Here is a 20,397-nt window from a genome sequence, read left to right as displayed (position 1 = left end):
ATTTAGGCATTGCCAAAGCCACTAAATGTGGCTGATGGCTTTATGTGTCCATAGCATTGTTACTGGGCATCAGAACCCCAGCTAGTCACATCAGATATTAAATCCCATCTCTAAACCATCCGACAGAATAATACCCCCTTGTGATTCCTGGCACCTAGGTGAAACAAAGGCAGGACAAGGCTAAGAAAGATTCGCGACCTCTTCTAGGGGCCTTCTTCTTGCCCAGCCTTCCAGCCCTCTTCCTGGCTGTTTGATACTTCATTTGAAATTCTGCATCAATCCATGGAAGAGAAATCAAAGGTATAGGAGAGAAACACCATTTGCCAAATCAAGGACTACTTCCTCACCCTGAAACAAACCACATGGAAGCCTCTGCAGCTGGCTATGTATGCCCTGTGAGCACTGGGCCAGTCCTTAGAGATGCTTTTGGACAATCCCTCTGATTGTAGCCCTGGAGAATCCAGAGAAACTCAGCCTGCAGTTGGCACCCCTCACTCCTGCGTCACTTCCTGGAACCATCTTCATCAGCTCTTGTTGGTGCCATGTTGTCCATCTCGGGCTTCCCAAGTGCCAGTTTGAGTCCTCTGGGCCTGTTCTGCCATCCTGTGGCTCAGGCCAAGTTCTCCTCTGTGCCCAGTACCCCCCATGCAGCTGCTGAAAGGCCTCTTGTGCCTGTCTCGGCCCTACCCGCCTGCACACAGCACTGGCCTCTTACCTCATAAACGGCTAATTTGTTACATATTTTCTAACGCTGTAAATGGGAGAACAAAGACCTTTTCTCTCTCATATTTTCATTCAATTATGTTTGTGGGGGAACCTGATCCCCTTCAAAGGGGCGCCGGGGAGCTGGGATAGAAGCCTCCAGGCTTGCTGACCTCCCCAGCCTGCCTCTGGACCCACAGGACCCAAAGTAGCTAAGAGCTGCTGGGGCCTGGGTTCCCCAGGCATGACCAGGGCCCAACTAGGAGGGAAGAACACAGGACTGGCCCTCATCTTCGGGACAGCAGCTGCCAGGCTCAGAAATGGGTAGGATGGAGGCAAACCTTCCGAGAGAGGAGCCTCTCACAGCCTGGCAGCACCCCTCCTGGTATGGCCAGGCTGGGATGGACTCATTGCCTCTGCACTGACTCCCGGCAACTGAGGCGTTCCCCAAGAAGGTATGCCAAGCAAGAGTCCTTGTGTGGGACGGAATGGGTACTCTGGTATGCAAGGTGGAAGACTTGGATGAGAAAGGATGGCTATTTTGGCAAGTAGTCCCACTACTGGCTGCCTCAGAACCTGGAGAATGCACCATATCTGAGTCTCTCTAATCATAAGGTTCTAAGTCCACTTGTAGGTTTTTGCCTGATTCTAAGTCCACCTCTGGGTTTCCAGTCTGTATCTTCTTCCTCTTTGGTGAAGTAGTAGGATGTTGGGGCATGTGACCAAAATTGTCAAACTATTTTCATTCATCTATGTTTACTTGCTGTGTGAGTTAAGGCTAGTTACTTAGTTACTGTCTGCCTCCCTTTGCCTCATCTGTGAACAGGAGATTAACAACAAACCATCTCACTGAGTTATTGGAGCTTATATGGAAGAATGACAAACTACATAATGTCTGGTAGAGAACACAACAGGTGGTAGTTAACAACATTATTAATATAAACATGCAGGCGTAGTGATGTACCTATAATCCTACCACTCAGGAGGTAGAAACAGGAAGATGTTGGGTTCAACGCCAATCTAGGCTGCATCATGAGTTTAAGTCCAGGCTAGGCCACAACATCAAGACCTTGTCTCAAAAACGTCAAGACATGCATAACATACATAGGGCAAGCAGGTATTAAAAAATATTAATCACATGCATGTTGAAAACAAGAGCTGGGGGTGGGGGTGGGGAGAGCTCTGCTTAGAGCAAGTGAGCTTCCAGACAGGGAAGAATGGATGCATGGGATATGGACAGGTAAAAATCAGCCAAGCTCCCTGTCCGTGCCTTGGCAGTGACCTAATGACAGGTGAAGCAGAGCAGGTGAGGGCCAACAGGTAAGAAGACCCCCACAGAAGGAACCTTCAGGCTATGACAGCCGTCTTTCTTCCCTAGTAGGTCCTGGAAGCTGATTGGCCCCAGCAGCCCGTCTTTCAGGGGTCCTTCACTGCTTCCGTCCCTCCTAGGTACAACCCGCCAGTGTAAGCACATCTTTGCTCTTCGGAGCTGTGTCTGATTTCTTTGTGTTCTCTTCCCAAGACTAAGGCTCCGATTTCAGTTTCACATTCTTTTGTCTTGGGTCTACAAACATTTTCCCGTTCTGTGGCAGAAGGAAGGAAGTGACAGAGTGGCACAGGAGACTCAAGCAGACCAAATGAAGCAGACAGAAGTCTCTGGAGCCTCTGGCTGGCTGTGTAACTTGGGGTACCTTCCTGCCTCTTTGGGGTTCATTCAGTATCTTTCTGTATCTTGAGCAAGTCCACCTGGGGTCTTAGGGCCCTCCCTTACCTGAGTCTCTTGGCAGCACCAGAGTCTTCAGTTCCCCTGTCTAATGCCAGACAGTGTCTCCTGTGACTTCAAACAGACAGAGAATACAAGATGGAACAGTGTGGTAGTTCTGTCCATGAGGTCAAGTTCTCTGCAGCTGTCTTCTCTGATACTCCCTAGAAAGAGTGTCTTTCCCTGGGCTGTCTGCAGGAAGGGCCCTGCTCCCTCTCTCAGAGCCTCCTTTCCTTCCTTCCATTCTGGGTCTGCCCTCCTTTGTCCCGCTGCTCCCCCAAGGAAGGCTCAAGGGTTTCAAGTGAAGCAGTAGGAAGTGAGGGTCCATCCACACAGTGTGTACTGATGGACAGTGGGTGAGCTTCAGAGCCCTGAGTTAGGAATTTGGACCACATCCAAGCCAAGAGAGACTTGGAATTCTAACATGACCCCTAATGTCCTCCACATCCACAAAGCCTTGAGCTTAAGGTCTCCTCACTCCCCCTTGCCCCAGGGCTGAAGCTGCTTTCTGCCTTCCCTCTGTGCTGTCTAGTCCTTTCTCTAAGCAGTGAAGCAGTGGTAGAGGGAAGAGGGAAGCCCCCCCCCTCAATGCTGGCACTCAACCACTTCAGCCAAAGCTCCCTTCTACTTCTCCCTGTCTATTTCTCCCTTTGTGCCCATTAATTGAAGTTAAGAGTTTCATGGACTTTCCTGCCCAGACTGGCTTTGAACAGTGATCCTCAGATCTCAGCCTCCTCCTGAGTAGCTAGGATTACAGGACCTGTGCCACCAATGCCCAGCTCAACTCATAAATTTCAGTGATCTCCAGCCCCCTCTGCTCCCAGCAGGTACCAGCTCTATCCCATAACCTTCTCCACCAGCACATATGCAACACTCCAGCCTGGAAGCATCAGAGGCAGGCCCCTCCACCTGACCACTTGGCCTAGCCTCCTCTCCTTTCACATGGACTGTCGAGGCCTTGTAACTACTCAGTGTCTGCAAGAGAAGTGGTAATATACCTCCACATTTGTCTGCAACACGTGAATTCCTCTTCTTTCTCTTCTGAATAACAAATGTATGCTTCCGCAAGGTATGGCTGGACTCCTCTCCTTTGGAAGTCTCTAGTCTTTGGTCCCCACCCCTTGTGATTTTCCATCATACCTTGACCACTCTTTGAACTCAGCTTCACAAGTGTTGTGTGATTTGTGGCAAGAATGCCCTTTGGATACCCTCTCCCTCACTTCACCCTGTACCTGACTGTGAATCCTCAGGAATGGAGATGCACTGCTTTAGTTCATGGTCCTAGAAACCAGACAGAGCCTGACACCAAGATGTGAATAGGAATCCTGTCCACATGTGCTGAACTCTGGTTCTTCCAGAAACGCTTCAGCAAAATCTTCCAGGATGCACTCCATTACTTAAGAAACAGAAGTTTAGCCAAATGCTGGTAGCTCATACCTGTAATCCTAGCTACTTAGGAGGTTGAGATCTGAAGATCACAATTCAAAGCCAGCCCAGGCAGGAAAGTCTATGAGACTCTTATTTGCAATTAACCACCAGAAAACTGGAAGTGGAGCTGTGGCTCAAAGTGCTATCCTTGAGCAAAAGAACTCAGGAACAGTGCTCAGTCCCTGAGTTCAAGTCCCACGATCCACAAAAAAAGAAAAAAAAAGCAAAGAAAGAGAAAGAAACAGAAGTTTATGCGTGTGCATATAGGTAATAAATGCTTGATGTGGTGTTGGAATGCTAGTTTCAAGCAGGCTGGACAAGTATTGTTCTCCCCACTTGGTAGAAGGGTAAGCTGAGGTTGAGAGAGGAGTGGGGCTCATGCCTCCTCTCACATCACTCCACCCAGCCTGTACACAGCAGTCAGGTTTGGAGCTAGTCCAGCCATGCCTAGTCTGATGCTGATAGATTTCAGTTCAGAAGCTGATGGATATTTCCCTCAGTACCGATTGCTTGCGAATATGTAGCCACTTCCTCCCTCACTGGGCCCCAGAATTACCCAGTCCAACCTGGTTCTCTCCCATCCTGTGCCTGGACCAAGGCAAAGCAGAAGTGTACACACCACTGGAGAGCCTCTGAGGCTTCCCCCTACCCTCTTCCCACTCCCTCCTCTCTCAAATGGGTAAGAACCATGTAGTCAGACACAGCTCCTCTGGGAATTCCATGTTGATCTTGCAAATGAAAATGGAGGCATGTCTCCTGAAGTCCAGGCAGCTGTGTCAGCAGGACAGGTCTGATGCATAGAAAAACACATCTGTCTGGTCCAAACCCATAGAACTAGTGATTTAATAACAAAAGTTATGATGATGGCACCCAAGGCCAGTGCTGCCTCCTGTATAGACCATCCCCTCCCCCCTTCTTGATCTCACTCAGCTCACCTCTGGTTACCTGTTCATTTCAGCCTCCTCAGAGGACATGGGCACTGTCTGAGGGTCAGGCAGAGAGAGCCATGTGTGCTGGCTACATTGAGTCCAGAGCCATAGCATGAGACTGGGAACTCCACCCCTACCCCTTCCAGGACCCAGCTCCTGACACATCTCTAAACACACTTTTACACTCTCACTTTCTGCTCTGAACACATATCCCCTCTCCACCTCCACCCCATCCTTCTCAACAAAACTGGACACCCAAATTCTCACCAGCACTCAGCCTGGGTCAGGAACCTCTTGGAAGCCCAGACCTCCTTCTATAACTGGCTTATCACATGCTATTATAACTACTATTTCTCTCCATTTCCTCCATCCCTTTGAAGTTGCTCCTCACTATGTGACTAAGACTAGGTTGTCCTAGAAGCTTCTTCTGGGACTTTCCAGGGCAAATTGTTTCCTTCTTCCCACATGCCCCTGTGCAGTGGTCCTTGGGAATAGAGAGTAACAGGTAGAGCAGCAGCAGGGAGAACTCAGCATCAGGTACCAAGCCACCACTGGGTAGAGTGAGGTGCACTTAATTCCTTGCATCTCAGACTCCCTGTCTGTAAATCAGGGTCAATAATGCCCACTTCATTAGGCTTTTAATAAAGAGCACATGAGGCTCTATATTCAAAGCACCTGGAATCATCCATTGTTTGTCATGAGGCGGTAGCTGCCCTGTCCTATGATGTTGGACACCTCAGATAGGGAAGGCTTGGAGCTGAGGTGTTCTCCTACCCTGCATGATTCACAAGAACCCGTAGTCCACAGAGCAGGGACAGGAAGGGGTGCCTGTTGCTATGGGCCAGAACTTACAAAAACCAGAATTGGGTCTCAGTGCCCCCCTGAAGCCTGATCATGCAGAAAAGAGAAAAATATGGACTCCCCTTCTGCCTCCCCGCCCCCCAGAGCAGACCCCACCTGAACTCCCTTCCTGGAGACCCTCACTCCCCACCAGCCCCCACCTTCAGCCTCCTCACCCAGCAGAATTCTGTTCTCATCCTGTGGGTGGCTGGGGATTTATGAGCATTTCCTGGCAGGACTTGAAGGACCAAGGAGGAGACTGCGATCTCTAAGGGTGGTCTTTGGGTGGAGCAAGCAGGCATTCAGAGAGCAGAAGGGAAGGGAGCTCTCTGGCTCATTCAGTGAGTCAGGCTTCCTGGTGTTCACCCAGGAAAGTGCTGAGATGCAGCCAGCCTCTGCTGCATGCAGGAGGAGGACCTGGCCCACACTGCTGGGTCCACCCCCATGAGGTCCAAGTCTGTGGTTCTTTGTGTGGTTTCTGGGAGTTTGGGGTTTGGGGAGGTGATGGGGCAGCCAGAAGGCTGCCTCCCCTTCAGCCTGATGTCCCTGTTCTTCCTCTGCCTCCTCCATTGCTCCATCAGCACTGTTAACAGATCCTCAAGGAATGCCACAAGGCCCAGACCTGCCCCACCACCCATCTCACCATAACCTCCAATCCTATCCTGGAACTTCTGCTCTTACCTCTCAGATCTACCCACCACTTCCCTGCCCATGGCTGACTGATATCACCTACATTCCCCCCTACCCTGATTTCAACAGGAAGGTATGCAACAATGGGTGGCTAAAGGGGATATTTCTTATTTCCATCCATTCTTCTTCCTCTTTGTAGGTCAGACACTGTGTTTCAGGCCTTGGTCAGAGTAACTGGGCTCCTTTTACAGAGCCTGGGGTTCTGGTGCATTCAGGAACCTGCTCCATCCCCTTCCCCTAAAGGTTTAGGGATAGTAAAGACCAGCCTTGCTACTCCTTGTCCACCCCTTTGAATATTCCTATTATTCAGTGTTCTGTTCCTCAAACCCCACAGACCTGCTTCTACCTTAGGGCCTTGGTGCATGATGTCCCTTCTGCCCAGATGTTTTTGCAGACCTCCACAGGGCTCTCCTTCTCTCCTTGACATTGATTCTCAAATGACATTGCTGGTGGTAGCCTTACCTAGAAACGTAATCTAAAATGTCAACTCCCTGAATTTGACCAAAGCACACTATATGCATATATGGAAATATCACAATGAACTTCTTCTGTACAATTACAGAGGGAAAAAATGTTAAATGAAAGTGCAAACCCACATCCTCCCCCACACACACACATACCCTATATTCCTTTGCCTTATTTCTTCCTCCGCAATCTTCACTATCTAACCAATTACACAGTTTGTTTACTGCTTTGCTAATTGTCAGCTTTCTCCTACTAGAATGAGAGGTCCCATAGGTGGAGAATCTTTATTTGTTATGTTTCCTTATACCTCCATGGCCTTCAAGAAATCGGGTAAGTGCTCAATAAATATTTGTTCAGCCAATGTAAACATTAGTCCTTTTCACTGGTGTGTCACTCAAGGCCAGGGAAGGAAAATGACTGATCCAGGGCTTCCCAGTGAAGCATTGGATGGTAGCTAGATCTCAGGGCCCTGCTTCCAGCCTAGAGCCAAGATCCCAGCTCCAGGAAACCTTGTGTTTATTTGAATGCCTGCTGCTCAGTAGCCTGGTATCCAGCGGCAGGATTCTGTGTTCTGTGCCGGAAGCCTGGGAGACCCAGAGCACTGAGCAGGAAGCCAGGAAGCAGTCAGCACTGCTTTGGTGCCGTCCATGGAACAGGAGAATAAATAAATAAATTTCAGCAAGAGCCTGGCAGGCTGTAACCTTTGTGTAAATGTCCTCCAAGCCAGAGAAAGCTTTGCTGTGAGGGACTGCCATTCCCTGCCTGAGTGCTGACAGATGAGGCTGGCCTGGGGCGGCCAGCGCTGCTCAGCTCTGTGCCCTGGATGTCCTGGTGGGCGGCTGCACAGGATAAGGATCTTAATGGTGGGTGACTCGCCCAGCTTTTCGTGTATACGTTCATTCTTGTTGTCTTTTTTGTTTTTTGCCGGTCGTGGGGTTTGAACTCTGGGCCTGTGTGTTGTTCCTGATCTGATGTGTCCACAGCTAGTGCTCTACTACTTGAGCTACAACTCCACTTTCAGCTTTTTTTTTTTTTTGTAGTTTAGTGGAGATGAAGAGTCTCATGGATATTCCTGCCAAGGCTGGCTTCCAACCATGATCCTCCGATCTTAGCCTCCTGAGTAGCTAGGATTATAGGTGTGAGCCACTGGTGCCTGGCTATGTTTATTCATGTTAAGAGTCTATCTCAAGCATCCACTATGTATGTGCCTGATGCTGTGTTCTCTCTGTAGAAAGAGATAATCTGCCTTGTGCTCATAACGCTCACTACCCAGCAAGAAAGACAAGCAGAAATATGATGGGCAATGGCCTGGAAAGCATCAGTGGCTTCAGAGCACTTGTGTATGGTTTAGGGAGGCCCAACTGAAGGAAGAAGCCATCACCTATAGGGGACATAGCCTTCTGTACACTGAAAATTCAGTACAGGCTACTGCTCCTAGGTTACAAGCCGAGGAGGCACTTGTAACACAATGTATTTGTGAATCTAAACATGGAGTCATGCTCATGAATGCAGTTTATTCACCAAGCATTGTTCTATAATGCATAACTGGATGTGCATACCACACATGTGTTTGTCTGTGTCTGTGTGTACAGATAAAGAGATGGAGAAAGATTTGTTTTAAGGAACTGGTATATCCATTGTGGAGGGTAGCCAGTACAAAATCTGCAGGGCAGACCTCCAGGGAAGAGTTGACACTACCATTCAAGTTCAAAAGCAGTTCTGTGGTAGAATTTCCTCTTTATTTAAGGGTATCATTTTCCCCCTTAAGACCATTAACTGATTGGATGAGTCTCATCCACCTTATGGAGAATATCCACTTTGCTTAAAGCCTATTAAATTAAATGTTAATGTATTAAAAAACTAATACTTTCTTAGAAATGTCTATAAAAATGTTTAGCAAATGTCTGACTTTGACCAAGTCAAATGGACATGTAAAATTAACCATCAGAAGTCTGTTTTGTCCACTTGGATACCCATCTGCATCACCATAAACCACAATTAATCTCCAACATAAGAAACTAAGAAAGTTGTAGCTCTGTCTCACATGATATAGTCATCTTATGTGCAACCAAACATGCACTAATCCTTCCCCAGAAGAGGCCACTTAGTCTTCTCCTTAACATTGGTTAGCAATACTTAAATAATAGGATCTAAAGTCAATATAGCCATGTTACATGAGAAGGGAATCAGGTAGAGGACAAGAGCCAAGACATTTGTGATAGATACACAGGTGCACAAACATATTTATAACAACATAAGGAGACTGTTCCTGGAAATCCTAACCTTTTTTCTGTAACTCACTACAGACCATCATAGCTCGTATTTAACTACCTTCCCCTTCTTCTGCCCATTCTGTATTCCCTTTGCCTTTAGCAAGAACCTCAGCTGATCATGGTTCAGAACCTGGCCGAGGACCCTAACCTCCATTCCTATTAGATGTCACCCTAGAAGATTTCCTGTTTTCCACATACTCGCCCTTACCTCCACACACTTTGAGAGAGTAGTCTGTCCCCTCCATGTGTTCAGGATCTACATCCCTGTCATACTGTCACTCTCTTTGCCTGTGGAGCCAGAGGCATGGCCAGGAAACAGCTTTAACTTATGGTGGAGCAAGAGCCTTACCATCTCCAGCATGCTGTGTGCTGATATTTTACTAACAAGGTGGTTTGTTCAATTCACTGCCTCCCCCACCAGCAGGTGCACTCTGCTGTCTGCATTGCCCCTTGCTGACTCCCCAGCACCTAAACAGAGCCTGGCACAGAGGAGGCTCTCAGTGGGCATAGCCAAATGGCTTAGGGCCTTTGTTGAGAATCCCCTGGGTTCCAGGTTTGATTACAATCCTTATACTCCCATACCCAACCACCAGCCTGAGAGCCAGGCCTGTCTTGAGAGACTCTGGATACAAATCTCCTTTTTGATAAGACAGGGTTCAGTTGCTTTCCTCTCAGGTGACAATGCTGGGCCACCAAGTAGGCTTAGGCCTCAGGAGGCTCTGGCATTCCAGCCCATCCAAGACTGTTTACCTGACTACTTTAGAGCAATAAACCTGTCCTATCCCTTCTGGCGCCTGCCTCCCTCCATCCTAGGCCTGTGTTTGAAAATATATTTAAATTCCAGGCCTACACACTGCAGATGCCACAGGCCACTTTGGCCTCCTGGGGATGCACCGGGGTTTTTGGCGACCAGGCCGCCACAGAGCCATTCAGGAGGAGGAGGCCTTGACCCACTATTTGTTATTCCATGTCAAAGCCTTATCATAAACATCATCCTGGAACAGACCACTGAGGCTCCGCAAGAGGAAGGTTTGTTGTTCCAAGGCAGCTGGGAGCCGAGAGCATCGAGGCCTCTGAGTCTGCTTAGTGCCAGGCTGAGGAATTCAGGAAACCAAGAGGGAGGCTGAAGTCAGGAGAGCACTTTATTCTAAAGCCTGTGCCCAGATTACCATGGCCACAATTGCCATCGGCAGACCTACTTCCAAAATGAGCTTGGAAACAAAGTCCAGTTAGTCAAACTCAGATCCCTCCTGAAAAGCAGCTGAAAGTCAATGCTTGTTGAATGAATGGATGAATGAATGAACGAATGAATGAAGCTAGCTTCCCTCTATTTTCTGGAAGCATCAAGGGATAGGTGAGGATGTTGAAAGGGGTGACATTAATCAAAAGGCATTGTATTCATAAACTGCTTTGTTGAATGTCTACTCTTCTGTACAACTACTTAAAAATAACATATATTACACACATATATGTATGTGTGTTATATGTATATATATGTACATATATATATATATATATATAATGAAATAAGCAACCCAAAAAAATGCTCATGAAGGAGGACATATTGATTTGAAGTTCTGCTTGTGACTTGGCAGAAGGAATTTCAAATCCCAGCTCTGTCTCTTATAGCACTGTGGCCTTGGGCTTGTCATTTCTTTTTGTTTCTCTGGATTTTTTGGTAAGTCAAGAGGCTTGAACTCAGGGCCTGAGCATGGACCCTGAGCTTTTCTGCTCAACTAGTACTCTACCACTTTGAGCCACAGCCCCACTTCCAGTTTTCTGGTGGTTAATTGGAGATAAGAGTCTCACGGACTTTCCTGCCCAGGCTGGCTTTGAACTGTAATCTTCAGATCTCAGCCTCCTGAGGAGGTAGGAGTACAGGCATGAGCCACTAGCACCCAGCTTGGACTTTTTAATCTATGAATAGGAATACCAGCCGCTCCAGCTGTCTCCCAAACATAATAAGGTGGCCACTATGGACATTGGTCAACTAAGAAAACAGATTCCTGGCTGTCCCCAGTGCCCATCTCATTCTTCCATAGCTTTATCATCTTGGAAAGATATTTAATGTTTCCTCACTACATTTTTATTGTTTGATTCTGGTTTTTTAGAGACAGGATCTCACTGTCACCAAGTTTGGTCTGGAACTCACTTTGCAGCCCAGACTGAACTTGAATTCTTAATCTTCCTGCCATAGCCTCCTGAATTCTGGGAGTACATGTTTGGGTACCATACCTAACTCAGCAAGGTTTTATTATTTGTTTTCAATCTTTAAGTTAATGTGAAAATTAAATAAATCAATTTAGAAAGTTTCTGACCCCTAATATAATAAGTGTTCAATAAGCCTAGAGATCCTGGTAATGTGTGGATGAAGATTTATTTATAAACTACATAGGGTGGGTACAAGGCAAAAGAGGTAGGGGAAGGAGCACAGAGCTCAGCATCAACATCTTTCCTCTTGTAGTATTTACTGCATACCTGCTATTGGTGAGAATAGGGCTCAGGAGCGAAGAGAAAAGCAAGGAACAGTCAGTTCAGTGGGATGTATGCCCCTATAGGGGCTGAGGGCCAATGCTGAGACATAGAGGACTTCTCAGATGACCTAGCCCTCATTTCCCTAGCCCTCATTTCCTGTATGTAACACTCCAATAACAAACTCTCCTGGCTATTTCACATGCATCCAGAGAGAAAACAGGTGTGATAGTGGGTGTGGATGTATGTGGACATCTGGAGATCCTGCCTTAGCCTTGTGGTCCAGCGCTGGGAGTCGGGGACCTCAGGGTGGAGCCTGCTTTCTCCAGCTCACACGGCTCACTGTGTGGCCTCTGGCAAACCCTATCCTCTCTTCCCTCCCAGGAACCCTGTCACCTCTCCTCTGGTATAGATGAGATCAGTGGACCTCAAACTGGGCTCCAGGGTACCCATGGGAGTCCCTGCTCCAGCTTGCCTCTGCCACATCAACCAGCAAAGTTTCCATTTTTATCTGTGTCCCATTTGGAGTTCTAAGTAAGGTTCTTTTGGAAACCAACAATAGCAAAAAAAAAAAAAAAAAGATTCCATGACTAAAAAAGGTTTGAAAACCTCTGGACCAGATGACCTCTAGGGACACTTCCAGCCAGCTCAAAGTTGAGAACACTTGCGTCTAACTATTTTCCTCTGCATTTTATTTAACAAATATGTTTTCCACGCACTTACTGCATGCCAGGTCCATTCTTAACACCCTACAGATTGTAATACACTTAATCCAGTGGAACACCTCCCAGCTGCGTGAGGGCCGCATGATTGCAGAAATGACTCTATGAGTCACTTAGGATCCAGGGGAGCCATTTCATCTTCTGGCAGCCAGGGCAATGACCTCACCTCAGGTCAGCTGGTGCCTTGGCCAGGTGAACTTGAGACACAGTGGGGAAGGTGTGTGTGTAGTGGCTGGGTGTGGTTGCAGGAAATCTGTGTGTCCCAGGCCCTCAGAGGAAGGGAACAATCAGCTCAATATGGACACTCTCATTCAAGGCATGTGCTGTGTGAAAGGAAGTGCCCGTTGCCTTAGCAATGTTCACATTGTCCTGTAATCCATCCCTAACCGCCACGCTGCCATTGACACCGTGCACCAGATGGCTGCAGATCTGATTTCAGCAGTGACAACCAGAGCCAAGGGGCCTGGAGAAGTCCTGGGGGTTGTGGAGAGGAGGGAGCTGGGGGTATTTTGACCTCACCTCCAGCCAGTTCATTAAGGGGAACAGATCAAACTTGATGTCTCTCATAATTTAGCTCTCCTTCCCAGACACCAAGAAATAGGATATGGGAGAGCAAAGATGGAAGCCATCTCCCCAGCACAAGTTTGGCCCTGTTGCCTGGGCCAGCATTTTGGCCAGGTCAGGTGGTTTTTGTTCAGATTATAAATCTGAACCAAGTGGTGGTGGCATGCTCCAACCTACAGTTCAAACGCCAAAGTTTTAGGGTCTGTCCTTAAGGGATTATTGAGTATCCTTGAATTTATAACTGCAGCAGATCTCCATGTACCTCCCTTTACCAGGCAGAGTGCTGAATGCTAGGTTCAAGAGTGAGTAAAATGCACTTGGTCTTCAAGGAGCACCAACCCTATTGAGGGATGGGCAATGAATGACACATGCTTTTATGTCATCTAGGAGGACAGATCCATTTCTCCACCAGGCAAAGAATTTAGAGGCAGAGGAGTAATATAGTAAACAGCAAGTTTATTGAAGGCAAAAGTATAGTACAGATTCTCAGTGGAGAGGGGCCCCCAGCTGAGAAATGGTTGAAACCCCCCAGAGAAGAAGCCTTTCTGCTTTATTAATTCCTCTCCCTGAGACACAATTGATCAGTGAAGGTCCATGCATTATCCTGGGTCTTTCATTGGTCTCTGCCACTGGGCATGGGCACTGAAGTAAGTCCTATTGGTCAAGCCTGATCATGAAAGTGGATTTGATTAGTCATGCCCAATTGTGCACGAGGCATTACCTCACTACTCAGGTAAGATTGTGAGCCCAGTGAATTATGGGAAGAAGTGCCATTTTAAGCAGACCCGAGGTACGATGGGAACAAGAAATACCATGATGGAGCACATGTTGTCTGCTATGTGTTATGTCCACCATTTTCTATCCCTAACTACTTAGCAGTTCCTCATTCTTTCCCTCATTTATAAGCTATGTTCCCACTCTGGTGGACAGAAGTGAAGTATATCAATCATCTATCACTACAATATGCTGTGTAATAACAACAGAATCTGCCACTAATATAGCCAGGTCATTGGTAGGTAGGCTCCATTGAATTTACTGACTTCACATATCTGGTCTCAAGAGCCCTGACTGGATCACTCTGCCCTGAAGGTCTCTCCTCCCCCACTAGACGGGCCTGGGCTACTCTCCAGGCAATGACAGATGCACAAGGTAGCAGCAGCAATACTCAAGGGCTTTTCAAGCCTTCCTTTGAGATGGTAACTGAGATCACATTGGCTGAAGCAAGTCAGAAAAGCAGGGAGCTACAAAGTCCTGTGGCAAAGGGGAGAGGATAGGATTTGCGGCTATTACAAGGTTAGTCTATCACCCAAAAGGAAAGACCTAATTCAGCTCCCAGGGTAGACAGCAAAGTATCATAGAGGAAGACATCTTGGCAGATCTTGGATAGCCATGTCTAGAGGCCAGCGGATGTTTGCTTCTGAAAGATGACTATAACAGAAGAACATGAGATAGCCACACATAGGGCTAGAGGAAGGACTGCAGGGAGTTAGGAGGGGCTGGTGCTGTGGACCCAGAGGAGAATGATGCTTGAGCTTGAGTGGGTGTAGGCTAAGAGCCTGCAGCTTGTCATCTAAGTAGAAGGAACAGAGTTTGCCTAAGGCCTGAAGGCACAGGCTGGGATGGGAAGCAGCATGGACAGAAGGCCAGAAATCACCTCCTGACATTTCACACAGGGATTGCAATACGTTTTGTTGTTGTTTTTTTTTCTCTCCAACTGTGTTTAAATAACACCATAAATGATTGGGCCCCTCCTTCCCACAGGGTCTGAGATTCTAAGTCCTGCGAAGCTGGCTCCCACTCCAGCCATACTGATTGTATCTTCCCTTCCTTGAGTCTCAGTTTCCCCATCTAAAATGAGAACATTGAACTAGACCATCACCTAGGGCCTTGTACCTGTGTTCTATTAGAACCATGGTCCTTAATTGTTATAGGCAGAAAGTGCTAAGGGAGTCTGTTAGTAAAGGACTTTGAGTCTGAAGGGCAGAGCCTGGGTGACTGATTTCTACATGGCAGATGCCTGGCTGGGCACAGCTGTGTCCCCAGAGCCTGCCATTGTTGGTCCAGAGGACAGAGGAGCTTGAGGACATGCCTGCTAAATGCAAGCAAGGTTAAGGCTCTCAGGGCCATACTCCACCAGCCTTTCCTGGGTAAGGAAGGCTTCCCAAGCAGATGGGCTTCAAATCAGACTTTGACATTGAGCTGAGCTTGTTTGTTGTTTTTGTTCACTTGATTGTTTTGCTTTGTTTGGATATGCTCTTAACTATAAAATGAGCCTGCTTATTCTAGAAGACTTCTAAGCAAAGGAACACAAGGAGTCAAGAGAGGAGCCCATCATTCCAAGCCCAGATATTTTGCTACATCATTAGACACAAGGTTGAGACTCAGAGAAGGAGGCAGACCAGCATGGGAAAAGGCCTGGAGACTAGAGCAGGCTAGCCATGCTCAGAGCCTATTGGTTGGACATAGGGAATGTGGAAACATCCTCTGGGCAAGCTGGTGCCCAGCCCACACACCCTCTCTGTTTCAGGCTGTCCTTAAGCTCAGAGCAAAGAAGGCAGGATCTGAGGCCAACAGGTCTCTGCGCATAGCCCTGATGCTTCTCTCTTTCCTTGGCCAGGTGTTGTTTGCCCTGAACCAGACCCTGCTGCAGCATGAGAGTGTGCGGGCGGGAAGCCTGCAGGCCCCCTACACCACAGAGGACCTCATCAAGCACTACAACTGCGGGGACCTCAATGCTGTCATCTTCAATCATGACACGTCCCAGGTGAGTTTCCCTTCCTCACCTATTCACATAGCTTAGAATCAGTCCCATACAACTCTACCTGGCATTTATTAGATACCTATGGTGTGCTGCGCATCTCTTCTGTGCCACAAAAAATAGGGACTATTTTCATAGCCCCTTTTATAGATGGGGAAAGTGAGCCTCAGAGAAGGAAACAGACTTCTTCAAAGCCATGCAACTTATTAGTTGTTGAATTATCAAGTTGTTGAAATCTGCATTGCTATAGGGCCTAGGATGTTGGAAGCTTAGCCTAAAAGACTGGGAAATGTTTAAGAGGTCCAGTTCAACATTTGGGGAAACATGTAAACTGAAGGGAAAGCCCACAGTTATTCTGACCTTGAATCTAGCCTAAGATATTCTTTGTCTATTCAAGTCCTAGAAGAAAGATGACAACCAGGCCAGGCAAAGAGTAAGTAAGGAACTGAGTATGGCCTATCTTTGCCCAGACTTTACCAAACTTCCTGTTGCTGTTGGGCAAATTGTAAGGCACTTTGTCCAGGAGTTCGACGCCCTGGACACCTTGCTCTCTGCTTACAGTATAGATCCCCTCAGGAACCTGTGGAACATGCAGCTGTAATGCAGTTTGTCCTCCTGTGCTTCTGTGCCTTTGTCCAGGCTCCTCCCTCTTCCTGGATTCTTCCCACTTGGCCAGGGACAGGCATCACCTCCCCTGAGAAACCTTTCAGATACCCTGGATGGAGCTAGGTCCTCCTAGCACCTCTGCCCCGCCATGGTTCTTCTTTCATGATACTTGAATGTCCATTCACTCAGGAAGTACTTGGGTTAGGCAGAGAAGACTACACTTCACTACTCAGGACTTCCATATTTCTCAGGAAAGGAAAGCCAATTTTTGCAGTGGCCTGTGCCCATACTCTTCCCCAGCTCCCACCCCCATGTCCTCTGCCTCTCCCTCTGCATACCACAGCACACAGGCCTCTTTGCTGGTCACCTCTGACACCCCTGCCTTCACACTACAGCTTCCCTCTGGGAAGCCAGGACTCACTGTGGTGGCTCATTCTCCCTCATAACTCGTCTTTAACACTTACCTCAACTATCATCCGCTCAATGAGGCTGATTCTATCTACCCTATTTATCAGAAGTGCACCTTGTCCTCTACTACCAACTCAGACCATTTTCTATGCTCTGCTGTCCCCCCATAGCCTGGAATATCCCAAATTGTGATACATATTTGTGCATTCATTAGTGACTAACATCTGATCCTCCCTACTAGAAAGCAAGCTCCATGAAGACAGGATTTGAATCTGTCTTATTCATTGGATTATCTTAACTGGCTAAAGCAGTCTGTAGCCTGAGCAGGACTCAATAACTATTTACTGAATGAATGAATGGATGGACTTGATTATAAATGCCAAGCACATGGTGCCATGTAAAGGGACAGGAAGTAAAACCAGGCAGAGTGGCCCTTGTGAGGCTCCCCTTTCATTAGTGTGAGAGGAGCAGAGGGGTTTCCTGTGACAGGAAATTTAGGTGGGACTGGTCTAAGAAGGAAGGTTCCTGCAAAGTGATGGCCACAGACAAATCTAAGGTGGCCACAGAGAGAAGAAATATTCCAGTAGAGAAAGCCACATGCATGTACATCAGATATCAAGAGAGCAGGAAGTGGGGTGAGATATCAGATCATCAAAGGGATTCTAGACCAAAGCCAAGATGCTCTGTCTGTGTGTGCCACCCAAGGCATGGGCTCACCCAGGGTAGAGTCTGCAGAGCAGAAAGCTGTGCAGCAGTGAGAACACCTGCTGGGGAGTGGGAGCAGAGAGAGGCCAAGCCAGAAGATAGTGCATTCATAAAGATCCTCTGGCTGCAGCATGAAGAGTGAAGTGGCATTTAGAGGCCAGAGAAGAACAGAAGCAGTCTGGGTTGATAATGATGGGCCCAGAAACTAGTTATACCTCACCTCTAGCTTCTTGCCTTCCTGCTTCATTGTTCTCGCCTTCAGAAAAGACCGTGCCCTGGCCTCTGCAGCCCCCAGGTCACTGGCACTGTCAGCACCTGTCATGGGAGACAGGGCCATCCCGAGGTCCATTGAGGAAGCCTTGTCTGCCTGAGGAGTAGTGTAGCCACAAAAATGTCTTGTGCAAACCCACTTTTGAAAGTGAAACATAACTAGGGGTCAGAGCAATTGGCAGGTATAAAACAATCTTCTCCAACCATAAACCTGGACTGTCCTGGACAAACCAGGACTCATGGTCATAACATCAGCCACCAAACCAACTCTTCTAACTTCTCTAAGCATATGCCTTACAGGTTTTTACTGGGAGCTTTAAGGGAACCTCAGGCCCATTCTGGGGGTGTCCATTTTGGCTCCTACCCTGACACGGGGTTGGATCCATGCAAGTTCTCACAACATCTGTTGGCTGGATGGGTTCCAGCAAAAGATTTATGGAGACCAATGTCAACAACAGACCTGAACACTTGACCATCCTTAGGTGACAGGCCATGGAACAGGGAAGCTTATCCTGAACTCTTCCCTAGTATCTCACCAAACCCTGGCCACCCTATCTCTTTGTTCCCCCTATCCTAGACCTCTCCCTCCCTCCCTAGGACTCTGGGGACCTAACATGTCCTCTTTGAAATATTCTCATACGTCCTGCACTTAAACTTGTCATAGGAGATTTAAGACCCAGGACAAGCCTAATGACATCATTAGTTTGCTTCCCTCCCAGCCCTGGCTCACATCCAGGCCCCATCTTTGGCATGGAGCCAAGGCCCATCGCACAAGACATACAGAGAATGTTGGCCAGCATCCGGGCAGCCCCAGGATCCCGAGTGTCCAGTCCAGCTCCTTCATGGCTTTGAAATTTAACTTTTTTTGGTTTTGTCCATGTTAAACATTTTTGGTTCCCTAAGGAACAAATGGGGATACATCTTTGTACAAGTTCATATTTGTCCATGTATCCAAGTCCTTAAAGGAGGAAGGAGCCCTTTGTGGCAGCCTGTCCCATCACAGGGACAGGTGATAAAGCCAGCTCTGTCCCACAGTTAGGTGTTCATAACAGCTGATGCTTGTTCAAGATGTCCTTTGTGCCATACTCTGTGCTAAGTACTTCCCAAAATCTGTCTTATTTAATCCCTACCTGAGCATTGTCCTTCTCCATGTTACCAGCTTGGAACCTGAGTCTCAGAGAGGCAAATTACCTTCTAATTATAATGAGGCCTCCCTCCCTCCCCAAGGCTAAGTGGAAAAAGAGAACTCCACACCGCATGGTGCTCACTGTATGTTTCCAGGGTCTGCATTCATAACCATGCTTCCTACAGCTCTCAGCCATTCACTTATCCACTCAGTGAGCGAACAAATAAATATTCACCAAGGGTATGTGGTCTCATTCACTCCCATGCCTAGGAACAGAGAGAAGTCTTTGCGAGAGAAGTTTCCAGAATAACCTCCCAAGTCCGAGATCTTCCTGTTCTCCTCTACTCACAAGTATTTGGTGTTTCCTCTAACTACATCGAGTCCAGTGTGGCCTATTGTGTCAGGGCTGCCAGTCATTCCTTCCAAGGGGGTGGAGAATAAAACACAATTTTTATTTGTATATTTTCTAAATAAATAATCCTTGGGCACAAACTCTGTATATTCCTTGATTAGGCACCAGCCAGGGTACTGCTACACACAGCTAAGCAGCTTGCTGTTCAAGCTTAGGAGAGGCTCACCATATGATTGCCTTATTCCCCTTAGGACGGTAAAGCAGTCCCACCATTCAAATGCCTTATCTCCCACCTTACTCTGAGGAACATGCTGGTCATATACCAGCTGACAGCATAGGCAGATGTCCTAGCTTCCAGTGGCCCACAGATTTCAGTTTCTTTTGACTCTCCCCATTTTCTCAGAAAGAGTGTTGACCACCCATCAGTGGCTCTAGAAGCTATGTGTTTGGACTCCTATTTGGGGGCTAACACCTAATTTCCTAACAAAAATAATTTCTTTGTGCCAGCCCTCCATAGACCTCATCCATTAGTCAGTCTGACCTGGTACCTATGCTTTGTTACCTGGGGAGTGGAGGGAAGAAAAATAAATAGAAAACATTGTATGAGCAAGAGCTTGGAGGCAATAATATTTGTGGGTTCAGAGGAGACTGTTGTAATTTACTGTCTCCGTTTCCTCAGTGGTCACATGCATGTGTAGGAGAAGATGGTACTAGAATACCTGCTTCTGCCAAGCAGGCTGTACAGGTGAAGAAATGCTGGGGATCAATCACCCCTTTTGGGGCACCCTCTTTATGCCAGGCACTGGCAACCTGGAATCACCCTTGAACCTGGAGAATCAAAAGCCTGCTTAAAAGCACAGTTGCAATGCTATTGACAGGCCACATGGCTGGCTATGATAGGGAAGGCCCAGGGTTGATATAGTTGGGCAGATCCCAGGCTGATGCTATTACAGAAGAAGCGTTGGAGTCCTGGAGTTTGGAGTTTTGAAGTATCCTAGGAAGTCATAGAGCCAGATGGACAGATGTTGGGTCAGTCATTGGGAAAAACCAAGGTGCCACCTCCTATCACCTCTGGAGTGGGGGTTCCACATGTAACCCATGAAAAGACTCTTATCTTTTAGTCCCCACAGTCTCCTCAGTCCCATGTTATAAATGAGAAAAGTGGGATTCAGAAAAGGTGATCAATGTGTCCAATACCCAACAGCATCAAAATTGGTGCTGAAGTCCAGACCAGCCTAACTCCATGTGGTTTTCCTGCTGTACCAGGAGGTTCAGCTGACTCTCCACATCTCTTGCTAAACTGAGCTCCTTGTACATGCAGGTGC

At 47.5% G+C, this 20,397-nt stretch overlaps 1 protein-coding gene across 1 annotated transcript in view; it reads left to right on the top strand.

Annotated features, from left to right (window-relative positions):
• Nucleotides 1-20,397, top strand: part of Trabd2b (TraB domain containing 2B) — a 216,264-nt gene that overhangs the window by 168,188 nt on the left and 27,679 nt on the right. Inside the window, exon 3 of the mRNA XM_013016800.1 lies at nt 15,465-15,611. Coding sequence (XP_012872254.1) covers nt 15,465-15,611 — 147 coding nt within the window. The remainder of the gene's footprint in view (nt 1-15,464; nt 15,612-20,397) is intronic.

The sequence above is a fragment of the Dipodomys ordii genome, unplaced genomic scaffold, assembly GCF_000151885.1.
Source record: "Dipodomys ordii isolate 6190 unplaced genomic scaffold, Dord_2.0 Scaffold33, whole genome shotgun sequence".
Lineage (NCBI taxonomy): Eukaryota > Metazoa > Chordata > Mammalia > Rodentia > Heteromyidae > Dipodomys > Dipodomys ordii.
Note: the sequence above shows the minus strand (reverse complement) of the source record. Positions and strands in the feature narration are given on the sequence as shown.